The 11,374-nt window shown below is 46.0% G+C and overlaps 2 protein-coding genes across 2 annotated transcripts; both read right to left on the bottom strand.

Annotated features, from left to right (window-relative positions):
• Positions 1-441: 441 nt before the first annotated feature.
• ZBTB6 (zinc finger and BTB domain containing 6) lies at positions 442-3,651 on the bottom strand. Its single transcript, XM_050981109.1, has one exon. The coding sequence runs from the start codon at positions 3,471-3,473 to the stop codon at positions 2,178-2,180; it is 1,296 nt and encodes a 431-aa protein (XP_050837066.1). The 5' UTR covers positions 3,474-3,651; the 3' UTR covers positions 442-2,177.
• Positions 3,652-3,734: 83 nt separating this feature from the next.
• Positions 3,735-11,373, bottom strand: ZBTB26 (zinc finger and BTB domain containing 26). The gene is made up of 3 exons (XM_030231549.2): positions 11,309-11,373; positions 11,029-11,091; positions 3,735-9,191 (listed from the first exon to the last, which is right to left on the bottom strand). The coding sequence occupies exon 3, from the start codon at positions 9,179-9,181 to the stop codon at positions 7,865-7,867; it is 1,317 nt and encodes a 438-aa protein (XP_030087409.1). The 5' UTR covers positions 9,182-9,191; positions 11,029-11,091; positions 11,309-11,373; the 3' UTR covers positions 3,735-7,864.
• Position 11,374: the final 1 nt, after the last annotated feature.

Here is an 11,374-nt window from a genome sequence, read left to right as displayed (position 1 = left end):
ATTATTGCTGCGTTGAGGAGGAAGAGGGGTTCGGAGGCGCCCTCTGGCTCACGTCGGTTGTCCCCGAGCCGCCTCAGGCCGGCGGGGCCCGCTGAGGTGTGAGGGGCGCTGGCGCTGCTGCCCCAGCACGGCAGCCCCCGGAGCCGCACCCGGGAGCTGCAGCTGCTTCTCCGGTCACGCAGAGATAACACAGCCTTAGCCAAGGTCACGGCGGTGCAGAGCTGTGACTCCTGAGGGGGAAGAATTCATGGCACGAGTAGGTCAGACAGACCTCTCTGAAGGACACAAAAAACGCGTTACTAAATGACCGCCACTGGAACACCGTGTTTTGTTTACTACATCTTGTTTACTCAACACAGCAAGCCAAAATACTAACTGTTAAGGTATGCACAGAATTATTAAGCGTGATCAGAAAAATCGAGATGTATTTCTCACAAAACGCCTTGTTTGCATTTCATTTATTGTGTTATGACAAGACATGGTTACATGTGGGGATAGGGGAGAGGAAACTCCTTTAATGTGAACATGTGCACAAGACCAGGGGTTGTCCACAAAGCTTTCTGAGACACTGCAGCCACTGAACAGAACATGCTGCTGGCCTGTCACACAACACAACTCCCTCTCGTGTTTACATGCATGACCAAAATAACTCTGAAGCTGCTCCCACAGAAGATACACTTCAAAAGATCAGTCTGTTTCCCCTTTGGCACACAGGGAAGTGCTCATGAGGGAAATACCCACACATACACCTGACCGTGCCTGTAACAAATAGTAACAGGAAAGTGCACGGTAGACATTGTACACACCCAACCCCTCACGTAGCTGATCAATAAAACCCCCAGCAGGCTGGTGCACTCACAGACACAGGGAAGGAAAGTGAACTGACATTAAAAACTATTGTCTTAGATTTTAGAGCCAGCCAGATTCTGAAGCATTTGGGCCAGACTTCTGGACTCTGAGCAAGAACTTGGAACAGCACTTCTGAAACTTGAAGGAAAACGTGGTACAGACAGGAGTAAGAACTACTGCTTTTTGCTAGTTGTAAGTACCATTATCTCATATTAACAACTGAAATAACTCTTTATTTATATTACATTGGAAGAAACAAGTACCAGCCAAAGACACAGACTGCATCACAGGGCGCTCGATGCTCATGATGAAACTAAAATGACCTTTGACAAAGCACAAACACATTTCTGCAAACACACATCATTACTGTGTTACTGTGTCACAGAATCAGGGTATGAGACCTCTAAGTAATTGCTAGAAATGCCTGTTTTTCAAAATTAGCATTGAAACTATGATTACCCAACAGCACACAGCTGAATTTCACACAAGTGCATATAGCTAAGATCTGTAAAAAAATGAAGACAGGTGTTATGATGCAACAAACAGGACTAAACTTATCAAATACAGGTGCAAACCACTGGTATGACAGAAAAAAAAAAACCATTTTTAGAAGAAAGAAGTTTATAAAAATTCAGAACTTGATAAGACTAAAAGCAAGTCCTTTTCATGGGACTGTCCAGTTACAAATAAACTGCAAGGCAATACTGTTTGTTTCTTTCTCTTTTACAAATTCTCTATTTGCGAGAGATAAATTGAAAGGTTCCTTGATTAGTTTTTCTTTGTTGTGTGTCCTTAAACGTCACAGACTTGAGTATGAAAACACACCTTCTTTCTGCAAGATCTACCAAAGTTTGGGCAAGGAAGGAGATGATTTCACCACGAATGATCCAGGAACTGGATGGAAACAACTGACTCGCTGAGTAAATACAAACACCCCCCTTTCCTCAGCTGTTGTCACCAACACCATGGCTCAGGCTTCAGCTTATTGCAGTATCAGTAATAGCCTGAAAGTCAGCAGTGCCTGCCCTTGAGACAAGGAATATAAAACATCATTGGGGGACCAGGATATGCTCAGTATAATAGAAGAGAAGCATGAAATAATTTCCCATATTTTGCAGTTTACTTTCAACTAGGAAACACCTTCTTTCACTGACAGCAATAGCAACCTTAAGGGAGCAGGCAGGTTTCCTGCTCCAAGGGCTGTCTTGGATCACCAGCCACCTGTTTGTGCTTCTCTCCCTTAGATGGGGATCTGGAACTGGAATTGCATCTACAATTTCACTAGCCAGGAGTTTTTTGTGGAGTCTGACTCCACAATTGCCCAGCTATCAATCATAGTCTATTTTAACTTTTGTAATAGTGTTCAGGTTTGGCTTTTCACTGCTGCTCCTTCCATGAACAGAAGTCAAATGCTTTTTAAGAGCAGACTTGTGTTTGAAGTCCATGTCGCAGCAGTGGCACTTGTAGGGCCTATCCCCGCTGTGGATGTTGAGGTGATCCTGCAGCGTGCTCTTGGCCGTGAAGGTCTTCAAGCACACCATGCACTGGAAGGGCCGGATCCCCATGTGCCCCCGGATGTGCCTGTTGAGATTCTTTTTTTGCGTAAATGTTTTGCCACATTGCAGGCACAGGAAGAGCTTGTGCATTTTCAGATGTCTGAGATAGTTCTCGAGGTGCAGAAAGCCCCTCGGACACTTTGGACACTGGTGCCGCCATGAGCTGCCTGAATCCTCCAGGCTCTGGAACCCATTCGCTCCACTAGAAGTTCCTTCTGGATTGTCACCAACAAAAGCCTGAAAATGATTTCCTGGCATTTCTGTATTCCTGCTTTCAACTGTAGAGTTTATCAAGGAGTGCTGGGTTTCTGGGAAATATAGATTTGTTTTAGAGGAAGTGCAAGGCTGAGGAAAATGATCATTCTCTGCATTTGCCACACTCATGGAATCCATTCTGAAGATACAGATTTCATCATCCTTATAGCCAATTTCCACTGTTGATATTTCTGGGGATTTTGTGTCCTTCCTTTCCGACCCCAAGCTCTGTGCTGCAGGGTGTGGGCCATCCCCATCCCCATCCCCATCCTCCTGTTTCACGGGGTATTCTTCGTTCTCTGGGCTATCTTCAGAGATCTCGATTATTTCACAATCTTTATCTAAAACCTCATCCCCGCTCCTTAGTTCAGCATCCGAGGAGTGGCACCCCTCAGCAGCCTGGGTTCCGCTCTCCATGGAAGCGTCGATCTCCAAGTACTTGGACAAAGCCTCGGTGCACTTCTCCACAATATGAACCATCTGCAGGTAACTCGCGGCCGTCAGGTACTTCAGCAGCTCCTTCTTCTTGACTTCCAGCGCGCCCGTGTAGCAGGACAGCAGCAGCTTCCTGCCCACCTCGGCGCTCTGCAGGATGGTGATCCGCACCTGCCTGGACTGGTTGAGCAGGAACTGATCCCGCATAAAGGTGGAGCAGGCGGCGAAAATCACCTTGTGTCCCTGGAACTCGGTGTCGTTGATGTAGATGGACACGTCGCAGAAGAGGTTCTGCTGCCGCAGGAGGTTCATCTTTTGCAGCACGGCATCGCCCTGCTGCTCGAACTGGAAGTGCAGCACCTCCGAGTCCGCCGCCATGGCGGGACCCGCGGGCACCGCCGGAGCGTCTCGCCGAGCGCAGCCCACCCCCGCCTCCGGCAGGACCCGCTGTCCCGGGGCTCCCGGGCCGCCCGCCGCCGGCCGCGATCCCGCTCTGCCCCGCTTCCCGGCCTCTCCCCGCAGCCGGTGCCGCTCCGCCGCCGGTGCCGCAGCGCCCCGGAACAGCTTCGCCGCCCGCCCCTTCCGCCCGCCCGCCCCCGGTGCGCCGTGACCGCGGTGGAAATGAGAGGCGGCGGCAGACAGAGTTAGCAGCACGTTTATTAGAAGACTTGGCACTGCTACAGCGGCTGCCGCTAGGGGAAACCGCACCGGCACCGGGGCGCGCCTCGCCCACCGTTCGGTAGAGGTAGCGACGTGTCCGCCCCCGTAAGGCATCCCGGGGAGCGGCTACCGGGGCTCCTCCTCGCCATCAGCCGGGACGCGCCGGGGTAACGGCGAACCGCAGCCCCGAAAGCCGCCGGGACGAGCTGCTGGCTTCTTCACGGCCACGGGGCAATGCCCGGCAGCCGCCGACCCGCCTGCTTTGGTTATCACACGTAGTGTAAGACTTTTGCCCAGTCAGTGAAGAGGTAGCTAATGCTCAGTCCATTGATTATACAATCTCAAAGGAAAGGGTCCGTCCTGCCTTCTCACCCCTTACCAAGTCGGGAGGCATTACTATGTCCCCCTCTTTGTTTATAAAAATTAACATTTAATGTAACTTTAGAGTTCTCTCAACAGTTTCAGTTTGTATCACATTTTGATTCTCCCTCCTTTTATTCTTCCCAGTTACTCCAAAACCATAATCAGCCCACACAATTAATTTCTACGTTATTTCAACAAAAGTTTAGCGGCAGCTAAGTTTTGCCAAAAAGCTAGGGGAGAGAAAGACTGACACTTCAAATTCATCAGTTACTAACTTGCAAAACATGTCTTCTAAAAGAAAAATAAATTAAGGAAAGACTCATCCCTGATCTATGCAGGAGGCTGTGCAGTTGCAGCATGTGCTGCAGGAACACATGCTACACAAGCTACCATCACTCAGAGAAGTGGTGAGCCCAAACCTCTGGCAAACCTAAATTCTAAAAATTCCTTCTTCTATATAATATAAATAAATAAAATGCCAACTTAAAAAAAATCCTAATATACTGAGGAGTTATTAAAATACTTTTGTAATAGACTTCAGTTATTTTTAGGATATGCAGAAAGTTGTACAGCACGTTAAGTTGTGAGACTATCCACTTACCAGCAAATGGTATTCTACACAGTAACACACAGATTATGATAACTGCCATAGTCCTCATCTGAATATGCAGCATCAGTAGCAACAACCAACAGATCTAATCTTTCACTACTCAGGACATTGCAATGAAGACAACATTTTACATACATGGACAATTAAGTTCATCTTATTCTATAATCGAGCTGCCTCTGCATATTCCATTTATCATAATTCTCACTCCATCTTAATCTGTAATTCAGAGGAGCAGCATTAGCCAGATTTTGCTTTTCTATTACCTCTTCTATACTCTTCACTTGTCTTTCCATAAAGGGGCAAATTCTAGATGAACTCTGCCACCAGTGCACTTTGCATCGGCGTATTGCCCTCAGAGCTCCAGTGTTTCTGGAGTCCCACAGCCATCTCCTGCATAAATCTTTGGGTCTGCACCCTTTTGCCAGGCTAAAAGCAGACATTAGTAAAAGTCACTTTTCATCCAACAGATGTGTCCATTTTCAGTGAAGAAAGTCTTCTGTATTTCTGCTTTTTCCTATTGATTTATGCTGTGCTCTTGCCAAACAACCACAGCAGCCTTTCATTGAGCAGCCCAGCAGTCTTGACCTTCTCAGATGTCCAAATCACCACAGCACAGGGTGGATTGAACACCTATGCATCTTGACCAAATGATTTCTTTCTTTTCTTAGGAAACTCCTTGTTTCTTCGTATCAGCTTCAAGTCACCCACAGCTACTTCAACAAGCTGTATTCTCCTTACAGTAACATTATAGCTTCATAATTTCACAAAAACCAAAACTTTCCAGATAAACAAAACTTTCAATACTGTCCATTTTGCTGCCACGTTTTCTAGCATTTGTGCAGTTGTATTCCTTTCTGTGGCAGAAGACCATTTTCTTTTTTGTGTCCATATTCATATTGCCTTGGATTGTTCACTAGTACCTTACAGCACGTTGATCTGGCTCTGCAAGCTCTTGTTCTCCACGTCTATCTTCATTTTGACATAGCACTGTAACTTATTTCCATTTAGTGAATAATAGATTATCAAAATGTTTGAACAATACAGAAGATTTTGCTTGAAGACAGAATGAAAGAGTCAGATACAACTGTCATGGTCAAATTTAGTTCAAAACAACTCTGCAAGTGGGTGGCTTCAAGAGGAAAACAGTTCTCATGCAAACCTATCTTCTACCCCAGCAACCTGAACAATAATTTAAAAAGTCTCAAATAGTTAGACTTTAGGCCTAAATATATTTGCTACAACTTGAAAGATGAATGCCCTGATGTATTTTCCTTTGCTTACTTCATAGCTGTCCATGTAAGAGTTCGTGTAACAGTCAAGTGCAGTAGTTCAAGAACTCAATTGCAAAAACTGATTCACAGAATCACCTTCTTTTTCTACTTCAAAGTATGTGGATTTCTGAAAATGTTCTGCAACATTAACATGTTTTAACGTCCATCAGTGTAATATCTGCGTAAGGAAATCCTGACTTCTACACACACAGAACTCAAGAGCAAGACCAACTTTTGATAATGACATACACGACACTTTTTGCTCTACACACCTTTGGTCATACCTGTTTACATTTTTAACCACACAATAGCAGCCTTTCACCCCCACCCCTCATTCAAACACACCAACAGTACTATGTTTAGGTAGGAAGCATAATCTCAGCCTCACGGCAAACCTTGTGAAAAAGAGCTGCACTGGAAGAATTCCTTATTCCAAACACAAACAGCAGTTCTCTGCCGAGGATCAGCCATTTGATTATTAGTCTATGCTACACTTCAGTACTAACAGTGCTGTTCTACTGGGAATGGTGTGCCTCAGATAAATTAAGCTTCTTTCAGCCTGACTGGGATGCGGATAATTCCACAGCACTTCTGAGAAGCAGCAAGGTATAATCCCAGAATCCCAATTCACATGCCATTCCCGCTACATTTGATGTTTAAGGCGGTATACAAGAGGTATTGCTGAGTACAGTCAATAGCTGATATATTAACCTATAGAAATTGTGCTACCTATACCTCATCCTAGGATCTGTAAAACACTAATGGTCACTTCAAAAAAGTTCAAGAAATCAAAAAAAATTTATGTTAAGTTCTTATAGCAGGTATTTTTGTTTACAGTTAAGTGACACGTGGCCCTTATTAGACATCAAGGAGAGACATACAAAAACTAAGGAAGGGAAAAAGCAAAAAAAAATCGTGAAGTTGTTACACATTGCAGCTTTAAAAAGATTCTTTTCACAGTGTCAAAAAGCAGTATTTCTCCACTCCAGCTTTGCTCTAAACCCAACAGCTGTTGTAGTTTGTGATGCAAAACTTACGGAAGATGGAGGATAACTTTTAGCTTTGAAGTGTTTATCTTGTCTCAGTACATGCACTGGCAAGTGCCCTTTAAAAATCCCAGGTATGCCAGCGTAAGCACAGGTCACATTTGCACTCCAGGCACCAGCCTCTCACATTCCAGAGCTGCAATTTATCCTCAGTTTTAACAGCTCTATGCAATGATCAGCTAACCCTGCCAAATCATTTAGGGTTTCATCTTTTCATAATGCATGTTGAGGTTAAAAACCCTGAGAGTTTTTAAGAGAGCATTGATTGGCAGCAGAAGTTTCTTGAAATAGGTTTAGAAAGGGCAAAAAAGTGACACAAAAATACTTCATTTCAACTGCAGGTCTAGGGGTAAGATCAGAGAAAGGTAATTTTAAGAGGTAAGTTTAAATTTGAGTATATGGAGTGTTTTCAGTTATCCAGTGCCTTTAAAAAAAAATATTGGGTTATCTCACACACTTGTCCTCTTTGCTTTCCTCCATCTGCCCAGACACAGAGAGGCCTCTAACTGCACAGCAGATGGTTTACTTGCAGCCCACAACAACAGTCTTTCAAAAGGTGTTAGTCTTGAGTCTCCTAATCAGAGAGAAATGAAACAATTAACCCCTTAATCCACAGTAGAGACATAGACAGAAACCTGAAGGAGGATTGCTATTCACAGAAAATATCAAGTAAGACTAAGAGCGATGGCTGAAGACCTGCCAGGTTTTGCAATCCAACCATCTGTAGCCTTTCAGGGCACACCACTAGTTTAGGGAAGAAGCCAAACCAACGGTTTGCTCCTCTCAGTCACGATCCCTACACAGGGCGAGTTTAATTGCTTAATTGACGCAGGTACTATCATTTCTTAAACCAAGCACGGCCTGAGGCAGCTTCCCTGCATCCAGTACCTGGCTGGCATCAGCCTGCTGACAGACCTTACTGTCTGTAGCAGCGCTACATGTGAATGAATCAAAGTCCACCGTTATGTCTTGCACGTTTCTTTCATTGGCATTGTCAAAGCTGTTTTTACCGTGCAGCTGTTTGAGGTGTTTCCTCAGAACGGGCTTATGCGCAAAGACCATGTCACAGTAGTTACACTTGTGGGGCTTGTCCCCACTGTGCAGGTTGAGGTGGTCCTGTAAGGAACATTTCTGAGAGAACGTTTTCCCACAGATCTTACATTGGAATGGTTTGATGCCTGCGTGCACTCTCATGTGCCGGTGGAGATTGCCCTTCTGAGTGAACGTCTTGCCACAGAGCAGACACATAAATAGTTTATGCATCTTTAAGTGGTTAGCATAGTTTTCCAGATGCCGAAATACTCTTGTGCACTTTGGACACTGATGGTGCCACTGGAGGCCTTTGTCTATCCCTCGGTTGTTAGGCCCAAACATTTCTTTAGAGGTCAGGATGATGTTATCGCTACCGGCGTATGAAAGGGCATAGTTGTGGAGGTGGTTTTGCTCTATTTCACTTGCTCTGTTCTCAACAGTGGAGTTGATAAGAAAGTGTTGAGGCTCTGAGGAATGCAATGCGGTTTGTTCAGAAGAAATAAACTGATTCTGATCCTTCTTATTCCTAACTTCTGTTACCTCCCCAATGGACTCTACCTTGATGATCTGAATATCACTATCCTCCATGTCCATGCTGTCTTCTGAAGGCTGAATACAAGGTGAGTCTTGCTGCAGAGAGTCATCGTCTCCCTGATGTTCCTTCAGCTCAGAAGAGTCGCTTTGCTGTTCGCACTCTTTGCTCTCCAGCGGTTGCTTGGGTTTGATGAACTTCCACAGGGCCTGAGTGCATCGTTCCACGATGTGGCTCATCTGCAGAAAGCTTGCAGCAGTCAGGTAGTTCACCAGTTCCATTTCAGGGAACTCCAGACAGCCACTGTAGCAAGAGAGAAGCAGCTGTCTCCCCACTTCTGAACTCTGCAGGATGGAGATTTTTACATCCCTGGAATCGTTCAGTAAGAACTGATCTCTTAAAAAAGGAGAGCCAGCAGCAAAGACAATTTTATGCCCGTGAACTTCAACATCATCTATATGGACCACGACATCACAAAACTTGTTTTCTTCCCTCAGTTTGTTCATTTTCTGTAACATTGAATCTCCATAGTTGTCAAACTTGAAATGAAGAATATCTGATCTTTCTGACATTTTGGCACACCTAAGGAAAAGCAGAAGAGAAAAAACCAAACAATGAGTTTGTTTTCTAAAAGTAGGTTATATAAAGTGGGTGTTTATCAGCCATTATGTTTTTTATCCTACGTACACACTGAAGTCCATTACAAGTAAGAAAAAATTCAAGTTTACATCTCGCATCGCAATAACTTTTACCTTTTTTTAATGTAATGAAGCCTGAATATTAAGTGGAGGTGAGATGACAAAAATTCTCCTGAAGCGATAGCCTAAAGAGTTAGGATGTAAAGGGAAATTGTATTTTTAGCAAGCTTTGGGTTTTGCAGCACTGAGTTGAACACATTAGATTTTCTTTCAAGTTCTTCTGCAGGAGGTGGTTTGTTGTGTGTTGTTTTGGCTTTTCCTAAGATTATAGAAAAAAAACTTCACAATGGCCTCCGCTAGGCTCCCTGTTTTGAATACCTGGGCAATAAAGGAAGCCTTGTGCCTAGTCCTGTTCTTCGGAAGATCACTTCTCCAAGAAGCTTGTTCTTGTTTTGATAGGACTTAGAATGAAGAACAGTGGATCTTCCATAAACCAAATACCGTTCTTTTGTCTTTCAACAGTTGTTTTACAATTTATAAGACTACACTGATTCTGGATGCAATACTGCTCACACAATCCTGCCAAAGCACTAGGATTGCAGGAAGTGAAGAAATAACAGGAGACTAAATGATGCAAGATTTGGTTAGATAAAATTACAAAACAAAGCAAAATTTACACCTCCCAACTCTTACAAACACCACATAAAGCTCGAAAGGAAGCTTTGAAGTTTACAGATAAAAGCAGATACTGCTCTCTTGGGGCATGAAGTGTCAGCTGAGTGAACACACAAGAATGGCATTGTGCCCACACAAGACAACTATTCAAAGAATATTTTTGGTAGCATCTGTCAGTAATCAGGGCTTTTTCAGTTTGCAGCTCATACAGCATTTGGAGACACAACCTCCACAGTGATCACACCCATCAAGCGTATCTTCCAGTGTATGGCATGCAAAAATTAGGGGACGATTTCAGAAGACTTCAAAAGCCAGGAACTAGGGAAAGTCTGGAAGCAGGGGGCCTTCATTCTGCAGTACAACTGGTTCTGCTGAATCTGCAGAACCCAGTCTCTCAGTCATCTTCAGCACTGCCTGACTGACCCCATTTCTAAGGCTGAAAGTTTAATTTTAAGAGGCAACAGCCTTTGGCAAATATAAACGACAGGAACAGATCATCCTGATATATCTTCAGTGAATTGTACACATTATCAAACTGGTTCTTTCTGTGTTTTCTCTGGACAGTGATGAGGGAAGTCCAGTTGTGAGTCTCTTTTTTCCACCTTGGAAGTTCGTACAATATGAATGCAGTTAAAGCACCCACTCTAAAATTATACTGTACTGTTAACCACAGCTATCCCAGCCATTCAGCCTGTCTTTGGTAGACTGCAAGAGCCACATCGTGAGAAACTGTGTATCGGAAAGTTGTGACTTGCCTCAGCACACGTTCAGTTTCAACTACTACTGATGTCCAAGAAAAAAGAGCATTAAATGAATCCCAAACCCGTTATCTCGGGAGGGTGGCAGACCAAGGCAAGCTCCCGTCGGACGTGCAGGACTCCCCGTTGGAAGCACGTGCTTCCTCGGCCTTTACCGACCGCGGGTCGCCCCGGATCCCCACATCGACTTCCCGGGGTTCGGGAAAATAATATTCTAGGAGAGCTCCGTTGGGAGCCCATGCAGCATCCCATAACAATGTAAACGCGATGCCCTTTGCGAGAGCGGGAGAAGCCGCTGTCCGCGCCAGGCCCGGCCCCGCGGGAGGGAGGGAGGGAAGGAGCAGGTACCTGTAGCGTCGGGCCGCGTCCCCGCGCTGGCACCCGCGGCCGCTCCTGCCTCCGGCTACGGACCTAGAGAGGGGAGGAGACCCGCCGTGAGCCGCCGCCCCAGCGCCGGGCCGGGCCCGGCCGCCCGCCGCGCCCCCCGGGCGGCCCCGCGCCCCGCCGCGCCCCCGGCCGGGCCGGGCCGCCCTCCGAGCGCGGCCTGCGGGGGCAGCGGGAGCCGCGGGCCGCTCCGCGCCGCGCTCCGGGGCCGCCGCCCGCGCCCCGCCGGCCCGCCGGGACCTACAGGCGCCACCGCAACCCAGCACCGCGACTCGGAACCGCATTGTCCGCCCGCCGGAAGAGCCGCGCC

Source organism: Serinus canaria, chromosome 17 (genome assembly GCF_022539315.1).
Source record: "Serinus canaria isolate serCan28SL12 chromosome 17, serCan2020, whole genome shotgun sequence".
In the NCBI taxonomy this organism is placed as follows: domain Eukaryota; kingdom Metazoa; phylum Chordata; class Aves; order Passeriformes; family Fringillidae; genus Serinus; species Serinus canaria.
This window is presented reverse-complemented; position numbering and strand designations above follow the sequence as displayed.

Coding starts and splice junctions, on each gene's coding strand:
- ZBTB6 (XM_050981109.1), bottom strand. CDS start 3,473: ATGGCGGCGGACTCGGAGGTGCTGCACTTCCAGTTCGAGCAGCAGGGC.
- ZBTB26 (XM_030231549.2), bottom strand. CDS start 9,181: ATGTCAGAAAGATCAGATATTCTTCATTTCAAGTTTGACAACTATGGA.